Source organism: Opisthocomus hoazin, chromosome 2 (genome assembly GCF_030867145.1).
Source record: "Opisthocomus hoazin isolate bOpiHoa1 chromosome 2, bOpiHoa1.hap1, whole genome shotgun sequence".
NCBI lineage: Eukaryota > Metazoa > Chordata > Aves > Opisthocomiformes > Opisthocomidae > Opisthocomus > Opisthocomus hoazin.
The window spans coordinates 79,281,902-79,300,643 of NC_134415.1; the positions used below are offsets into that span (position 1 = coordinate 79,281,902).

The following is an 18,742-nucleotide window of genomic DNA, read 5'->3' on the forward strand; positions in this document are numbered from 1 at the left end:
AAGTCTCTCTCCCTTTTCCTCCTTTTTCCCTTCCCCTGATGGGGAGAGCGGGGGTCGAGAGAGAGCATCTGCGGTGTATTGCCGCCCTGCTCCCGAGAGCGACAAAAGGGCAGACGGCAGCAGCCTGCATCCTGAGAAAATTATTATCTTACCAGATTACACAGTGTTTTATTTACGTAATGTGTCACTGCTGTAGGAAAAATCGGTGTCTTTCAAGTTTTGCTTTCTTACAGTTTTACGCTGAGCTTCTTACTCCAGGGAAACACTCTCTTAGGAGCTGCTCTAAATGAAAAGTGCTGAAAGCAGCCCTCAGACTACCTACAAAGCTCCTTTCTCCGTAGAGGCGTGTGCGTCACAAGCGCAAGGACAGCTCTCCCGCCCCACTCAGAGGGGAAGGGGAAGGTGAGAATTTCAGTTCTCTGTGCGGTACCCAGGAGTCGTGACAATGACCCAAGAGGCTACACTACAAACAAAGCTTTACTTGGAGTTCAGCGGAGTTACAGAAGACGGTAGCTTCGCAACTTCGTAACATTACTTTTAGAGCAGTGGGGTCAGAAGGGATATTGACTTGGCAAAGCTTGCAACAACATCATGTCTGATTTTACAAAACCCCGAAATACAGCAGATCGGCAAGCTTTCAACATTACCCTTATGTGCCTAGAAAGTTGGAGACAGAGAGGAAAACAAGAGGGAAAAATCAAAGATATCCCCACCCTCGGATCCAGAGATGGTCTCTGCTGGTAGTCAGGGTCCTGCAGCGATGGGTGCGTGCCGAAGAGCTTGTCCACTCCCCTTTTCATTTATTTCAGGGTTGCACAAGCCTGGGTGCTCGGTCATCTCCCACAAATCGAGCACACCTTGGCTAACACGCGGCAGAACATTTACACCATTGGAGCAACAGCTACCAGTGCTTTCACAGTTCCGCTTAACCACTCTCTTTCCCCATCGGTCCTTACCTGTCTCGTCTCCATTTCAAGCCGCAGCATCCTCCCTCTTCACTGCGCACGTTCGGTGAATCAGGGCCAGGGTCTCCAGCTCGGGGGCTGTGATTTTTAGTATTACAATGAGGGTAGTTCAACTAAGGACACACAAATTCTCGGTTCTGCTGCCAAGTTTGCAGCACACAGAAAACATTCTGATTAACTGTTCTTCTCCAGGTCCAGCTGCTCCAGCACATCCTTGGTTAGGGACACCAAGGGTTTGATCTTCTCCCAGGGGTGACCCAGTGTCCTCGGCTGAGCAGGTCTGTAACCAGGAGATGTTCCTTACCTGGAACACCAGCTACTGTTCAACAGCAATTAATCAGCTAAGTTTCACAGTCTGCTTAGTTCGAGCGTCTCTGTCTCCATTTCTCAAGATGGAGATTTGAGACAATTGCTCACTTTGATCTGGGGCCTTACAATGGTGTGCTAGTAAACCACGGGCGGTAGGCTCCAGTCATTACCCCTTACTAATCTAAGCACAGACCAGATGAAATTTGCAGCGTGAAGTCATGAACTACGATGTTATTTACCTAGTCTGAGGTCAGAGGGTTTCTGAATCTCACCCAGGAGGGCTGCTAAGGTCAACAGAAATTGTTAGGTGGCCCCCCAGCTATGCAGGTACTCCGCACCAATCTGGGGAAGCCCTGTGACCTCCGAGGTGTGTGTTCTTTTTAATTGTACCAGGTGAGCCTCAGGCAACGCATCTCATCTTCCTACAGACCAACCTCGCTTTGTTGTGGCTGCCCCATCCCTGGAAGTGTTCAAGGCCAGGTTGGATGGAGCTCTGAGCAACCTGGCTTAGTGGAAGGCATCCCTGCTCATGGCAGGGGGGTTGGAACCAGATGATCTTGAAGGTCCCTTCCAACCCAGACCACTCTACGATTCTGTGATTCCTTTCCAGGCCGTCGTGGCTCCAGCTCTCTGCTTTGTCCTTCGTGTACTTATTGCCTGGGATAAACTTAACAAAACCGCTGTTGATCCCCAGCTGTAATTCAGAGACAAAAGAGTTCCTACTATCAATTCCAGAGAGAAAAAAGATACTCCAAAGCACTGGTTTTGAAAGAACTTTACTCAAAATATCAACTACACAGCATATCAAATGGATCAGAATGATGCGATACAGCTGTAGCATGAAGGAAATGGGCAAGTGGAATGATTTTGCAAACTTAATGGAAAGAATCTGGATACTGTAATCCTGGTAAGGTTTAGGATGTTAAGAGGCAGTAAAGGGTGGCCAGCCCAACAGAGCTCAGTCATGTCCGTACCTCAGATGCTGTGCAGGGAGAAGCACTGGTCCGGGCTGCCAGGACGCAGCGAGAGCCGGAGGGCCGGGTCAGCGGTCCCCAAGGCCAGGCACAGGCAGGGCTGCGACACTCCTGGGGCTGCAGCTCAGGTGGGGGCCAGGGGCAAGAGCCTCAGCCTAAAAGCATCTTCTGAAAAAGAGTGGGGGAGCCCCCGGTGAGGTTCCTTCTCTTTCAAAGCTACTGGGCTGGCCAAGGCATCTTTTATCAGCCACCCAGCCTTGAGCAGAGAGCTCAACTCCTAGGAGCAGGGGTCACGCTCCAGCCCTGACACAGGCCAGAGCCCAACGCTCTGTTATGCCATCACCAATAGAAAAATGCACCTTACAAACATGGTAAATGGATGTTCTGCTGCAGGAAGACCCCGTCTAAACGTTAGCCTTATTTTAATTTGGTTACCTAAACCAGCCTGACCTTGTTCTGGGGTTGGTCCCAGCTGCACAAGTGGAATGTTTATTCCTCCCGCCCCGTCTTGCCTCTCCCATCGCCTTCCATTCTTCTCAAGACATCTCTCTGGCTTCCCGTAGGCTAAAAGCATTTGCTGTACCACCATCTCTAGAAAGAGCTAAGAAAAATCCTTTAGCGTTATTACATCCTCGCTACCACTCTGCATATAAATATTTCTACCTGTTCCTTATGTGAAAAGCAGCCTTCCCACCCCTCCTGGCAGTGCTGAGCAAGTGCCTGGACCACAGTACGGGTGAGGGGCCACCAGACGCAGCTCCGCCTTGCTCGCCTCAGGCAGGGGCCAGTGTCCTCTCCCAGGATTTCTGCTGGGGACGGACACACGGGCACCCGGCATGCACACTTGGATGTCACGCAACGCGGCGCGTACGTGCCCTGGGGCTGCACCCAGCCCCGATCAGACACACCTCTGCCGCGGGATTTACTACCATGCCTGCCTCACGATGCAAGGATTAATGGAGGTTACGAAGCTCTGAGCACGGGAATCAGTGCATTATTTCCGAGGAATTACACAGGTGGTGAGCGGCACCAGAATCCAACAACGCATCGTTGTGTCATGGTATGAAATACCCCGAAACCTCTTAGGATGGTCTGTTCTCCTTGCTAAAACACCCACCACGTATTTACACTGCACACGCACTTCTCTTTCCACACAGGTGAAAATGACAATTTGGAAATAAACACAAACGTTTACAGGTTGAACCGAATATATGCCCCCTTCAGTTTATCTACCAAAATTTTGTTTCGTTCCTTGCCACCACCCCAAACTGCAGTACGCTCCTCTGGAGCCTCTTCAAAAGGCCCCGTTATCGCATCTTGCCCAGCACCGACTGGTACAACACGATCTGCTGCGATTCCTGGGTGTTCATTACATTTAAAACGTGCTTCCCTAAAATGGGCATCTGCAGACCCTTAGCTTTTACCCTTTTTTTGCCAAGGACTTTCCATAAATTTCCAGTAATGCAGTGCTTGGAATTCCTTATAGATTCAAAACAGAGGCAAACGCCTTACTAACCACAAAGTATATAACAGCGCAACAAAAAACAAATACAGTGATGAATGTGATATTTTAGATCCAACAACAATAAACCAGACTGCCATCGTCCTGCTGACTGTATGCTACAACAAAGTCCTGAGATGCTGACTTTAAGGAAAAACAGAAAAACCACATTTATCATTCACTTGGCTTCCCACCAGCCCCCAGGATTACATGACAGACATGTTTTCACTTGCTCGTGGAGACAAGCTGTAGCTCTGATTCTTGCCCTGATGGTAATCTTAGTTCTGCTTTATTATGTATTTCATTTTCTCCCAGTTTTTCCATATATATACATGCTGATTAGAGTCTTTTATCAATCACATTTAACATATGTCCTATTTGTTTTCCTTCTCAAAAGGGGAGATTTTTAGCATGTAGTCCTCATGAAATGCAGACTGCAGCAACCATGACACTTTGCATGTCCAGCACATCAGTTGAACTGCCACTGCATCCCTCCTAAAACTCTGTAACTGCTGAAGATATATCTAACACCATAACCCCCAAGAACTGCAAAAAGCAAAACCTGAGTTCAAACGCTGCCACATGTCTAGTGAAATCACAACAGATCCTGTGAATCAAGCTCTGATCCCAGTAGGAGAGACCCTCATCCCAGAAGGACATAAAAATCTCTGCAGGCGTGGCCAAGAGGGCTGAGCGGAAGCCACAGGAAACTCTCATATTCAATGCTCACTGCAGTTTTGGTTATGTTGCAGCATCTATTTATGTTGCTCCTCAATTTATTTTACATGCTGCTTATTCAAAGTTAGAACAGCAACATAGTCTTTTAACAATTAATGTGAAAATTATTTCTTCGCATTAAAAAGCCAGCAGCTTCAATCATAGTGCGGGAATAACTGAACTGTTTTACACTAACACTCCAGTAAAAAGAACACGCAGAATGAAAGACAGCTAAAGTGAGTGCGTGACTTCAGTCACCTTATCACTTTTCAGAACTACATTAGATGCCACTGACATTTACGTCCAACAAAACATGCTTGGTCATTTCACCGCAGCTGCTACAAGGTTCCCGTTCATATCGCAAAACTGGATTCTCTGCTGTTTCCCTTGCAGCCCTTTTTTTATATTTTCACTCTAAGACTCCTTTGCAGGAAGGCAAAGCATTAGCTGTCTTGCCCACTAGCAGAAGCACCACAATATATGCCGGCACAGAAGCCTGTTAGAACGCTCCATAACTGAATTATGTATTACCAACAGTCTTACAGACATTTCTGGAGCTCACACAGTAACCGTGATAGGTAGCTTCCCTTGAAGTTTCTGATGTTGTATTGGTCTCTTGGCTCTTGGCAGTAAAACACCTTCAGGAAAGAAAGTAAAATGCAAGATTAAGCTAGAGATTTATTTGGCAGTTTCCTCTTCACTGCCCAAGTGTAGCTCACGCTTAGGGGAAACAGGGGAGAATTTTCCTGATTATAACTCTTCTCTTCCTTCTGGCCTTTCATTCTGACAGCACCTTTCTCAAATCGAGACCATTCTAATATTTGCTTTACAGCTCTAGCTTGGCTTTGGTTGATTACAAGCAGGCACTAATGTTTGTCTTGGTTTCCCAACATTTGCCTGCGTTGGCATCGCACAAAACGTTGAGGCAGATTTACACAAACAAATTTTTATTTGCAGAGTCCGCTGTTGACGGTGTACGCTGACTCCAGTTGCCTTAGGGAAAAACGAAGGACACAAAGAGGGAGGCAGGGGAAAAGCCAGGCAGAGGGGGGACTCTCCTCTGCGATGGGATCCACAAGCATCCTTCTCCTGGTGCTCTCTACCGCGCGGCAGGAGGTGCCAGGCCTGAAGACGAAGGTCCCCGTTCGCACCGCGCTGCCCCTGCAGCACCGCAGGCACTTCCCCACGGGCTCCCGGCGCGGTGTTCCCACCGGCCGTGGCACTAGCCCTGACGGACAACAACGGGCAACCGCTGCACGCTGCTAAGCTTCGCGTGTGACTGAGCAACGCTCGCTTAAACTACCGTTACGTACCAGTCGCCAAGTTCTCTCGGGGCAGAGCAGGGCGAGGGAGGAAGAGGGGAACCTCACACCAGCGAGAACCGCTCTGTGACAGGAATCCAACCACAAAACGCCCGCAGCGGGGCGGGGCGGGCCGGGGCCGAGCAGCTCCCGCCCGAGGCGCCCCGAGAGCCGGGCACCCGCACGGAGGCTGCAGCGGCTCGGACGCGGCTCGCTTGGGCTACCGAGCGGCGGGCAGCCGGCCCCCCGCACCCCCCGAGAGCGGGGGATCCACGCCCGGGCAGCTCCCTCGGCCTCCTCCCGCCCCGCAAGCGACCGGCCGGAGGGGGCAAGGGACCCCGCCCCGCGCCTTCCCTCACGCTCGGCGCCGGAGGGGGAAGGGAGCCCGCCGCGCCACGTCCCCGCCCCCCGCCTCGCCCCCAGCCAATGAGCGCCCGCCGCTCTGCGAACGCAGCGGGGGGCGGTTGGGGCAGCGCGTGACGCGCGGGAAACGCTCCCCCGGGGCGGCGGGGTCACGTGGAGAAGTAACCCTTGGAAAGGGGGAGGGGGCTGGACGGAACCGCGCCACCGCCTGGCACGCTCGCTCCCGCCGGCCCGCGCGGGGAGCGGGCGGGGCCATCCCCAGGCGGTGGCGGCGCTCACGTGACGCCCGGGGGGGCGGGGCGACGGCGCTCAGAGGCTGCGTGGAGGCAGCGGGAGCGGAGAGAAGCGCCAGCGAGCGGGAGCCGCTGCCCCTCGCTTCGCCGCCGCCGCCGCCGCCGCCGCCATGGGCCGGGTCCCCGCGCTCCCCCTCGCCGCCCTCTGCCTGGCCTGCCTCTGCGGGCCGGCCGCTCAGAGCCGGTGGGCGCGGGCGGCCGGTGACGCCACCGCGACCGTTGGTGAGTGCCTGGCGCCCCAGCGCCCCCTCACCCCGCGGCAGCTGCTGACGGGGCAGCCGCGCTCGCGCCCCGCCCGTTGCCCGGCGCTGGGGAGCGGGGCGGGCTCCGAGCGCGGGCGGCCGGCGGGCCGAGGGGGGGGTGGGAGGGTGTGGAGCCGCCCTGGGCGCTCCCTCGCAGCTCGGCCGCCGCTTCCGCCCCGGGCGCCTCGGCCGCAGCCCGCCGAGCTGTTCGCCCGCTGCTCTCTTTCTGGCTCTGGCGAGCTGCCCGCTGAAGCCGAGAGCCGCGGGGCGGAGGCTGCCCTGGCAGCACTCCCGCGCTCCCGGGGCGCGGGGCTGTCCCGCAGCCTCCCCCTCGGCCCCGCTGGAGTTCCGCCGTCAGCCCGGCCGCCGGTGGCGTGAGGCGGGGCGGCGCCGGGAGGGCTGCTCCGGGGCGGAGGGTAACGGCCTCCCCGGGGCGGCGGGAGAGGGCGGTGTTGGCCCGGCAGCACGGAGTTCCGCGGGCGTTTCCGGGCTTCCCCCTCAAGTGGAAGGGAACATCCCGATTTACCCTGTGTAAGGGCCAGCACAACAGACGGGTTTGTCTCGGGGGCAAACTTGAGCTTGCCTACGGTTAGGAGCCCAGTTCATGGTACCAGAGTTGTTTTTTCGGTGAAGAGCAGGCGTCTGCCGGTGGGGAGGGCTGGGGAGCTTGCTGTTATCCCATATAAAGACCGTAAGAGAGTCTTTTGTAGCAGGAGTAGCGTTGGGAGAGCATCTGACGCCCTGCCGCTGAAGTGAGCAGCTCGTTCTTAAAGCCTTTTGCTGTGATTAAAAACCTCTCCTGATGCTTCACTCTTGCAAATCTGTTCCTCCCCCATGCTAGTCTTGGAAAGCTGTTCTGAAAGTAAACTAAAAGTCCTAGTGCACCTGATACTGGCTGGCTGTCCTCCTGTCTTCACAGATGCACTGTGCTAAGTTGTCTGTGTACTGGTGAGGAATTTACAAAAGTGAACATTGTCTGTTCATCAGAAGTGAGTGTCGTGTGTGCCGTGATCGTTCTTCAGATGTATACCCAGAAGAATAAATTTTTTTTTTTTTTTTCTGAAATCTGTTATCCAGAAACTGTCATATAGCTCTCGAAATGGTTTAAGTCGCTTATTTCTGAAGGGAACAGGGCAAGTCTGCTGCATACCTCGCTGATGCAAACCGACAAAGGTCTTTTCGTATCTTCTTAAATTTCCTGAAAATGAAGAAATAGCGCCAGTATTTCTAGCCTGATCCTACCATATCCAAGAGAAAGGCTAGGTGGATTCAGGCTGAATTCAAATCATGAGAATACTGAAGTCAGTTAATGAATGTGTAGCTGTTATATTGAGATGTAAATTACCGTACTGGTTGCCAAAGATCTGTGAATAGCAGTGTTCCCTTCACTGGGGAGCAGAGTGGAGAAAAATGAAAGGTCACCCAAAGGTGCCTGGAGTAGGTGGATGTGATATGAAATGCGCTGGAGAATATGCAGCGTAAGGAGCTGTGGGTTGTATGTGGGTTTTCTGAGTATGATGCCTGTATGAGTAAGTCCTAATTAGAACTAATGCAGTAAAACTGTAGGTTTGGAGAAGATCTTACTTGATCCAGATAGTGGATGTGTTGTCACTGTGGTTTTAAGGCAACAATGTTTGACTGACGTAAAAAAGCAGCTGGACCGGTTAGGTTTCTGGCTGCTGCTGTGGTCAAAATAAGAACAGATTGGCTTGCTTTCTGCTCTCCTTTATATGCATTTGTGTATGAAGTCCTCTAGGTTCTTGTTTGTATTTCCCACACTTTGGTTGCTTTCCATGGTAGGGTCGTTTATAGCTGGCTGTATTACCTAAAGGAAAAACAAAATCAAAAGGAAAAAAGCTCTTACCATCTGAGGTTTCAATGAAGTTCTGCGAAATTGATTTGGTGGCATTAGAGTAGTATATTCTCTGAGTTTACTACAGTTAGAGGTTGCATGAGGCATAGTCTTGATGTACACGTGGGGTCTGGTTTTGGAGTATCAGTAGTGTCTGAAGGGAAAGGTATTTGTGCCTTGTCAAATGCATTCCCAAGTTGTAGCTTTCAGTTGTAGTTAGTCCAGTGAGAAGGATTGTGCCTTAACCCAGGAGATGTACATACAGGAATGTACAGATATAAGAGTTGCTTCTGTGGGTGAAGTTATTGTTTTGACAGTGCTAATTTTGTCCTAATCGATGCATTTCTTTTTTTTTTTTTTCCTTTTAGATGTCTGTGAAAACCATTCTAACTGCAGTTCGTGTATTGGTAATGACACAAATGCAGCAGGCTGCAAGTGGATCAGATGTGAAAGTAAGAAGGACTACACAGTGCAGATCCTTACTATGCCATGCAGAACATTAAACTCGACTAGACCTACTTCACCTATAATAATGTTCACTACACAAATATACTGTTTTGTCTGATAACCTAACAGAACATTAACTCATAAGTTATATCTGTTGTTAAACTTCTCGAGTTCGTACGTGGAGACAGCTGAACATGTTCAAAATAATCCCGGATTTTTAGGGTTTTTGATTTAAATCTGTGCTGTTGATAAGCTAATGTTTTCCAGATGGTTCAGAAAGTTTTTAGAACAAAGTAGTTGCCTGTATTTGCTGTTATGGAGTCATGAGTGGATTCTGACATGCCCGCACATCGCCATGCTTCAGTCCCTCATGAGGTTTTGTCATAGACCTGTCACAACCACTACTCCTGAAATAAAGTGCAATAAAGGTGAGGAGTCCATTAAATAAGATTAGTTAAGAGTAGTGTTGCTAAAACTAAGAATTGCAACCCACTGAAGGGAACAGAGCCAAAGAAGCATTAGCTTGTCTTGTTCAGAGCTGTGTTTTTCCCATTGTAGGAGAGTTAGATGTAACTACATTTAGGTGACCTCTGGTACTCAGTCCCGGAGGAGATGAAGTTGCTGTTGACAAAGTCATACAAAGACTACATAAGTTGTCCTCAAGTGGATTATCTGCACTTCTTACGTGAGATGGAAAGAGAGTAAGAAAAGAGGATGGTTTGACTGGGGAGGTGATTCTGGCCCTCTACTCTGCTCTGGTGAGACCCCACCTGAAGTGCTGCATCCAGCTCTGGAGCCCTCAGCACAGGAAAGACATGGATCTGTTGGAGCGGGACCAGAGGAGGGCCACAAAAATGATCAGAGGGCTGGAACACCTCTCCTGTGAGGAAAGGCTGAGAGAGTTGGGACTGTTCAGCCTGGAGAAGAGAAGGCTCCAGGGAGACCTTATTGTGGCCTTCCAGTACTTAAAAGGGGACCTACCAGAAAGCTGGAGATGGACTTTTTACAAGGGCCTGTTGTGATAGGACAAGGGGTAATGGCTTTAAACTGAAAGAGGGTAGATTTAGATTAGATGTAAGAAAGAAATTCTTTACTACGAGGGTGGTGAGACACTGGAACAGGTTGCCCAGAGGAGCTGTGGATGCCCCATCCCTGGAAGTGTTCCAGGCCAGGTTGGACGGGGCTTTGAGCAACCTGGTCTAGTGGAAGGTGTCCCTGCCCATGGCAGGGGGTGTTGGAAGTAGATGGTCTTTAAGGACCCTTCCAACCCAAACCATTCTATGACTGTAATAGTGATTTTGTAGCCCTTGATTGTAGATGACCGAGAAAGGTTGTTATATGAAGGCTGAGATACTTCAGAACTAATGAATTTTGGATGTAACTTGTCCAGTACAAGAGTGTTCTTCAAGAAGCTCTTTTTCTGAGTTCTGCGTGTGTTGCCTGACCAACAGCCACATACTGCAACCACCCAAGAGACCTGTGTAACTTCTTTGAGGGAGAGGTTGAAATCTGTGTCAAGGGAGAAGGGTGTGCAGGCAGAGAATAAGAAACTGCTGTCTTCAACAATTTCAAGGTCAAGGATCTGTTTGAAAAGCTGGAACTAAGTTTTGCTTGCATGTAGAATTTTTTAAGACAGTAAAGTTTTTTTATGATGCTACAACAGAATGTTTAACATGAAAAATGCCACGGATAGTAGAAACACTTGTCTAATTTCATAGGCTATGAAGAGAAATTATCAAGCTATACTGTTACTGCAGAGTGATGCATAACCATGTATAAGTATTGCGTAAGTGTTGATTTGAATGGTAGAGTAACTGTAGTGAAAGAAAATTCTAAATTTTTTTTAATTTCTATTAATTAATATAATACTGAAGTCTTGCATATTGAACTGGCTTTAATGTTATCCTGGCTAGAAGAAGGTGTTTAGTCTGTCCTATGAACAGTTTACTAGTGTTTAGGAACAATGTCTCAAACACTTTAAAGTTGTGCTGCTGTAAATATTTGTGTCTCTTCTTTTCTGACAGAAGAAGACTTGTGTGTAAGTGAAACAGAAATAAGTGTGAAATATATCAACTGTACAATTGAAGAACAGTGTTCTTGTAAGTATTTAGATACTCAGTTTTCACATTGTTTAATGGGGAGCATTTGCACTTACAACTACTTCATCTGTTGACCTTTGTTAATACGCCTTCTACAATTAACAAAAGCATGTACAAGTATGCAAATAAGTGCTTTGCTTCTTCATTAGACCTGCCATATGTGATATTAAAACACGGTTTTGTTGTGCATTCAGTCAACTGCTCACTGTTGCTGTTTGAGGAAGCCTGATGTATTTTACTAGACACATGTCTCTGGCTACTGCCTTGGTTTCTTAGATTAAAACGGGTGACGTTTCCTATGCTAGGATGTAGCATATGCTAAGGAACTCATCAGCATCCTCAAGACAGTAACCTTATAGTCAAGAAGAAAGTTTCACCTGCCAAGTCCATTGCTTTGCCTGAGATGGACTAAATAGGAAATACTTATGAACCTTCCAGTTTTAATTGTTAACTAGCACAGCTCTTCATGCAGTCCTGAGATGCAGGGTCTGGGTTATAGAACTGTGTAAGGTAAGTCCTTCATGCCAGGGACGTGCTTGGTTGCATGTCTACCTCAGTGTTTTCATTTATTTGTGCTTGCTTTGCCAAGCAGATTTGCAGGATATGAATAAATTCGATTAGATCTTGAATTTCACTTTTATGAAAGCCCCCCAGTTTTAGTTTTTCTGAAAGGTAACAAGAAATGAACTTTAAAATAGGATTTTTTGGTTTTAAGATCTAGAAGAGCAAATGAGAATTCTTAATACTTTTGTTTCGATGAGTTTGACAGTGCTGCTAAAGAGGCTGTCTCACAGCAACAGAGATGAAACTTCCATGCTGCTATGGGCTTTCTTATGGTGGTGGCAGCCAGTCAGAAATAATTCCACTTGGCTTGGACTTCTGTGTTGTTTCTAAAATTGTAACAATTGCCTGTTAATCAGGAGTGTTAAAAGTAGCATTTTTCAATGCTTTCCAAAGAGCGCATGCTGTTACTATGCAGCCTTGCATATCTAAGAGTAGAATTCCTATTAATCTTGTAGCAGCGTTATGAGGTTCTGTATTTTAGCTTCTGCATATTCAAGGAAACTTAATCGTCACCTTTAGTAGGGGGTCTTTGTTGGTGTGAGAGGAACCTGTATACCTTATCAGCTCTTACAGTGTCACGGCTCAGCACTACATTCGGGGATTGACGTGGAATAACCATTAAGGTGGACCTAAACTGACTTGATGCCAGTGGGACCTCAGAGAATGTAGATTCTAATATATCCAGCCTGTCTCTGTAGGAACAGTTGGCTCTGGTTTCCCAACATCTTGAATTTTTTCAAGATGTAAATAACCACATTTAAAGGACCCTGAGCATTAAAGGCTTCTGAACATAACGGTATTTCGTCAGGAAGCTTGCTGATGTATCAGTGTGTGATTAAGCAACAGTTTAGATGAGCTGTCCGCGTGTGACTTAGTAACTTGCAGAAGGTTTCACAGTTGCTGTTTTTTTTTTTTTACAGCACATGCTGAAGCTGAGAGCACCTACAACCAGCAACAGCTCTCGGAGCAGAAAGCTTTAGCTAAACTTTGAAATTCTTGAGGATGTCTTGGTTTTCCCCCCATACTGCTTCAGCTGTCTAACCATTCTGGTTTCTAGTTGGTAGGTCAGGTTCAGTTTTAGTTCCAGTTAGATTGGGAAGCAGTACTGAATACCTGGCTTCCTACTGTGTAAAGCATGCACAGTTTATGCTTGTACAATAGGACTCTTCTCCCTTTCGTTTGCTTTGAGGAATCTTGAGTTGCCAATTGAATGCTGGCTTCATTTGGCTGCCTGTGACAAGGTTTTTCATGTATTCACTTGTGCGACATTTGCTGTTAGTGTGGTGGATTGAGCATTCAACTGCTTTGTGATTTCAGTCCAAAACTACAATAGAACTCGGTGCTATATGAGTTACCTGAAACTTGGCCTGTTGCTGTTGAGTTTGGGGTGTTGTTTTAACTAAGTACTGTGATTAATCTCTTTAACATAACTCTTTTTTTCTCTCATAGCTCCTACAGTCGTTCCTTTTTCCAATACTACCACAGCGTCTTCCAATACTACCACAGCATCTTCCAATACTACCACAGCGTCTTCCAATACCACCACAGCTACTTCTGCTACCACGGCTCATACTACTATAGGTAATATAGTACCATGGAACATAGCATGACAGTAAACTAGAAACTGGTGAATAAAATAAAGGAGAAGGGCTTCTTCCGCAGATCAGTGTAGTAGCATGACTTTTAAATGTTTGAATACATAAATTGTCCCAAGATTTGGAAGTGGATTTCATAAAACTTAACAGAAAATGCTTCTTTCCAATGTCTTTATGAATTGGTTCAGTGGTAATTGTTTGAATTAGTCATTTCCACTAATCATGAGTTCTTATGAGGTTGATTTTTTTGTTGTTGTTGCCCAGTTCAACAACTTCTGTTCTTAACACATGCTGCTGTTTTAACAGTGAAGTTTTTAAACAAAAACCAAAAATAATAATCTTTAAAAGCATCTGCTGCTTAAGGGAGCTGGGAAGTAACAAGTTGGTACTTACTTAGGCTCAGAACAGCCTAACTTACAGTGGAGTGACGTGTAGCTTTGAGTAAACCCACAAATGTTGGCACTTGTTTCAGGCACATAATGGAATACTGATTAGTTTTTAGTAATACTTGTTGGGCGTGGGGGGGTGGTCAGAGACCCAGTGTTCTGGCTTGATAAATTTGATAATGGAAGAGTTTTTTGGAGACAGTCTAGCTACAGGTGTGTTTGCTTGATCCAGTGATGTCATTCACAGTTAGTGTTATGGGGATGGGGGAAGAAAGAAGAAGCTTTTCTATCTTGTGTTTATCTCCTGTCTAGAGATACTACATTAAGTACTGTTTTTTAGTACAATAGATACTAACTGATTCTGAGGGCTGTTTAATGAAAGTCCTTTGCCTTGATGCAGATTCTCAGTTGTCTTGAAGCAGCTATCTTCATTCTCATTCAAATACCAGCATTTATATTAGTGCTTGGAAGAAAAGTGGGTTTGTCTGATTGATCTGTAGAGAACCTTGAAATATTTGGCTAACAATGGTGTCCAAGCTTGAAAAAAATCCTTATTGCAGAAACTTGGCTTAATGCCATGCAGCTGAACATCTGAATTGTGTGGAATACAGTCTAAGGTCATAGCTTATGCTAGTTTAGGCAAAACAAGACAAATCATTTATGTAAAACCTCAGTGCTTGCAGACTTGCTCTTGAAGCTTGTGTTTGTACATACTGTCTTCTCTCAAACAGCTAACATCACCAATGCAACTACACATGCTCCTCTATCTACAGCTACCATTACTGCAGCTACCACAACAACCAGTATTCCAGGTAACTGCTGCTGCTAGCATAATTAAAGCGTAAAATACTTAGAAATTAGTGCTGCTTTATAAGTGTTGCCTTGAAAGACTTACCAAGTGACAATGTTAAAGCAGTATTGGTGTATCTGCTATGTATTGCAATCTTGTCACTTCTAACTTCATGGCATGTCTGATTTTGTTGAGGTAATGTATGTGTGTAGCAAGGTTCTATGCTGAGAAACAGCTGGCTGGTGAGATACTGGAAGTCAGAAACATGTTAGTCAAACGAAATCAGCTGGCCACTTTTAATACTGTGGCTGGAAGTCTCTTATTAACTCACCTTTGGGAGGTGGTATTTCGTTTTTCTCTTACAGCATAATAGTGGAATACCTATTAAAAAAAATTGGGCTACAAGCGGTGGGAATAAGCTGAGGTGTTTTATTTCAGTGTCAGTCTTGAATACGCTATTTCATGAAGTAAAGCTCTTTGAAACTAGTCATCAGCAGATGGCTATTACTTCCAGTTTCATGTGTTGTGGCTTCAGCTGATTTCTTTAAGTGTAACTCTTGGGGTGCAGTAGATGGAAGATAATAATTTAATTTGAATTTAAGCAAAAAGCTAGAACAAGCAGCAGAGATTGGAAAATGTGTTCTGAATGTGAGCATATCAACAATATACCTCTATGTAAAAGAGGGTGATTTGGCTATAGATAGCTCTGACCTTCTGCAAACAGTATTTAATCAGAATTTCAGTATCATTAATCTAAATGCAGCTGCTGACATGTTTTTACTTTTGATTATTTTTTGTTTTCTTATTGGTGTTTGAATGTTTTGAGCACTCTTAATACAAGGAAGCCAATACTAAAATCTGTAAAACTATTGTGAATGTTGTGCCCTCACAAACTCTAATGTGGTGTTTAACAGGTACGAATGCTACTGTGACTCCTGCACCTTCTCCACGCAAATCTACATTTGATGCTGCAAGTTTCATAGGTGGAATTGTCCTTGTTCTGGGTCTGCAGGCTGTTATTTTCTTTCTGTACAAATTCTGCAAGTCGAAAGACCGAAACTATCACACACTTTAGGACCTGCCACTTTATAATGGACTAGTAGCCCAACACCTGTAGTTCACAGAATATTTTCTGTTGTTCATGGAAGACAGCAGTTCATAATATCCTTTAAATCTCTAAGACTTTAAAAGAATATTTTTGCAACAGTATACTTGGCAAGAGGTGATACGAATCTCTTCAACAGGATTACTTGCGATATGCTGCATGGGTTCTAATGGCTGTCTTATTTTCCTTTAGTGGCTGCTGCTGCGGGACTATTTTTTTGATATGCCAAATGTAGACGTTCAGAGATTCTTATTCAGTGGCAACACTGTCTTGAGTAGACAATCTCATGATGACCTATTGTGAAGGCTAATTTAATCAACATTTGATGCCGTATCCCTTCAGTTTTATCAAGATGTGAATCATTGGTGACTGACTTCAGGGAGTGAAATACCATTTATACTAGCTTGTAGCTCTTACAGCGTGCTGCGAGAAAGATTAACAAAATTGTGGGAAGTAGATAGTGTCTTCACAGAATAACATAACCCATAAATTTTTTTACACAAGAGTGAAGGTTGCCTGATAAAATACTGCATCCCAAACAGAAATCCTATGCCCTTTCCAATTAATGTTGAGGGTGGAGAGGGGACATAGGGATAATACTTCTAAATGGGAAGTGAAGATTAGTGCCTTAAAGACTAAAAATCAGTAGGCTGCAAAAGCATCCCACCTATTTCAAAGATAAGTAAAAGTATTAAGTACTAGCTTTGTATAGGAGAATGGAATACGCGTGGCTGGAGCATTTCAGTTTTGTAATTGTCCCTTAGTGACCTTGTCAGAGGGTGAGGGAGCATGATACAGTAGTGTTCAGCTACAACCAGCAGCTTTAAGTTGTTTATCTTTTGTTCTGGCCTACAAAGACCAACCATAAAACTGTTGATAAAACTTGGTTCATTCCCTGTATAAAAAGGCAAAAACTTACATTTATACTTGAAATACTGGTGTTTGGGAAATCCTGAGGTTTTTCTTATTCAAATCATTGCAATTAATTTCAGGGTTTGGGTTTTTTTTGTCTTACCCTCCTGTATGTCTGCTTGCTGATGGAGCAATTAAGTGTAGTTCAGAGGATCTGCTGATTTGATCCTAGTCAGGATAGCTCCTTCCTTCCTGGCATCAGGTTTGTGTCATCCTGCAGTGAACTGCTTAAGGAAATCTATTTGGCCACGTTGTTGGTTTGGATTGGGTTTTTTTTTTTCCCTTGGCTGGATCAGTCATGTGATCTAAGTATCAAAGGTATGTCATCTCCAGTATAGATTGACTTGAGCATCTGTGAAGTAAACCCCCAGGAGAAATGGAAGTAAAGATAAAATTAAGTGGTGGATGTAGCATATAATACATAGCTTTTGATGATAGCCCTTGATCATCAATTTCAGGATAATCTGTAGTACTGTCTTACTAGCTCTGACTTGACTGGAATTTGGCACCCGATACAAAGAGATAGCATTAATGCGGATAATAGTCATGGCAGTGGACTTAATTATGGAGCAAATTAAGTGCACTTCAGTTGGAAGCTTAAAGTGCACAGTGTTGCTTTCTTGTGTTCTTCTAGTTTGAATGGCATTGTTTCTATTGTGCTGCATAGAAAACTCAAATTGCTACAAAATACACGAGTTACTCACCGGTACTGTACCTTTGAGTTCATTAGCTTTTGGTTTTCTCAACAAAACGAAGACAATCAGCTCAGGTTTAGTAAAACAGCAGAGTAAGCAGCCGGTTTCCAGCAACAGTATGTGTGTGGGTTAGATGGTATACCCTTGGCCTTATTGTGAAATCACTTAATCTGTCCTTTCCCTATCTCAGAATTATTTTATTGCATTTATTTCTTTAAAAATATATCCATGAGCTTGTATTCTGTGCTTTGAAGTGAGCGAAACGCTCTTCTGAAGCATGACAGAGTTCTCCGTCAGCTCAGCAAAGCAAACTGTATGCCTAGTATATAATTTTTTTGGCCTCAAAGGGCTATGTTTCGGGAAACTTGCAGAAAAATGCTACAGAACACTTCATAGCATGGAAGGCATTGCCACAAAACAGTTGTTGCTCTGTAAAATATTGCTAAAGTGCTTATTCATGAGCTATGCTGATCCTAATTTAGGTTGCTGATAAAGTATGCTGGTAAAGCAAACTAAAAATAGTTTTTAAAGTGCCTTAAAGTTGCTTAATCTTTTGCCTCAAATTTTGTTTAAAAGGATAGAAGGAATACCTTGCCTTAGTTACTAAATTTTTCTTGGTGCCAGCACTTGCTATTTTCCAAGACTAGGAAACCCAGGATCTCTGACATGTACAGACGCCACTGAAAAACTCAAGCTTGTACTATATCAATTTAGTGATGTTCTGGAAGGCCTGCACTATGCACCGCTTGCTCGTGAGCCTTGCCAACAAGGTATAATCCACAGTTGAGAGATGTGGCTCGGGTTGTTTCCCTTTCAGTTGTTTGGGGGGCGGGGAGGCTGGGTTATACATCTTCACCACTGCTTGGCTGCCTCACTATAGAAAGTAATTACTCGGTTGTGAAATGGCAGTATCAGCTGACCTGTGCTGTGTACTAGCAAAAAACCTGAAGTGACGACTTGCAGTTTTTCTTGGCCTTGTGTTTTGAAGTGGAAGGTAGCTCGTAGATCTGTAGTTGTATTTGCCCCTGAGTAAATTTTAGGCACTGAACTGTAGTGACTCTTCAAGTTACCTGGCTTTTTCTTGAAGCCAACTTGTGCAAATGTCAAGCTGTTATCTTATGAATGTTCTCTGCAAGTGTTGCTGTAAAAGTTTGTATTTTGTCTTCAATGGAAGAAAACTGAAACAGTTGTAATCGTAAAACCAAATTGATAAATAAAATCTGTTGAATGGAATTTTACTTGCAAACTTTCTTTAATGTGAGCAATCCCAGAGGGAACAGTCTGCTGACTTTCTAGAGATAAGAGCTGTTTTCAAAGGAATTGAGAAGCATCGTAGGGGAAGAGGGAGGATGAAAGGTTAGAAGAGTTAAGTTAGCTCTCCTGAATGTGGTGTTAACTTTACAAAGTGTTCCACTTGCAACAACCTGTGAGGCTTAATGCTCCTCTTTCCATTTGCAAAGCTTATAATGCTGGATGTTGGCCTATAAGGTGGAAGAGGGACTGCAGGCTGTGGTTCCAAGGAGGCTGTTGATAACCCTTAGACTGTAGCATCTTTTCACATTAAGATCTTTGACCTTCATGAAAGAGGTATTGCTCTGAGCCTTATTTCTTTCCTGACTGCATGAGAAAGAG

The 18,742-nt window shown here is 45.4% G+C and overlaps 1 protein-coding gene and 1 long non-coding RNA gene across 5 annotated transcripts; one reads left to right on the forward strand and one right to left on the reverse strand.

Annotated features, from left to right (window-relative positions):
- Positions 1–2,078: 2,078 nt before the first annotated feature.
- Positions 2,079–6,099, reverse strand: LOC142360582 (uncharacterized). 4 transcript variants are annotated; one of them, XR_012763195.1, is made up of 4 exons: positions 5,780–6,099; positions 5,010–5,104; positions 2,699–2,849; positions 2,079–2,416 (listed from the first exon to the last, which is right to left on the reverse strand). It is a non-coding gene; the product is annotated as an uncharacterized LOC142360582 (long non-coding RNA). The 4 variants fall into 4 exon arrangements; XR_012763197.1 differs by having other exon boundaries at positions 4,998–5,104; XR_012763194.1 differs by having other exon boundaries at positions 2,699–5,104.
- A 304-nt stretch (positions 6,100–6,403) lies between these two features.
- On the forward strand, positions 6,404–18,343 carry CD164 (CD164 molecule). The gene is made up of 6 exons (XM_075414246.1): positions 6,404–6,645; positions 8,886–8,969; positions 10,989–11,063; positions 13,077–13,208; positions 14,340–14,420; positions 15,313–18,343. The coding sequence occupies exons 1-6, from the start codon at positions 6,534–6,536 to the stop codon at positions 15,471–15,473; spliced, it is 645 nt and encodes a 214-aa protein (XP_075270361.1). The 5' UTR covers positions 6,404–6,533; the 3' UTR covers positions 15,474–18,343.
- The last annotated feature ends 399 nt before the right edge of the window (positions 18,344–18,742 follow it).

Coding starts and splice junctions, on each gene's coding strand:
- CD164 (XM_075414246.1), top strand. CDS start 6,534: ATGGGCCGGGTCCCCGCGCTCCCCCTCGCCGCCCTCTGCCTGGCCTGC. Junction 8,970..10,988: donor CAAGTGGATCAGATGTGAAA/GTAAGAAGGACT, acceptor CTTTTCTGACAG/AAGAAGACTTGTGTGTAAGT. Junction 14,421..15,312: donor CACAACAACCAGTATTCCAG/GTAACTGCTGCT, acceptor GGTGTTTAACAG/GTACGAATGCTACTGTGACT.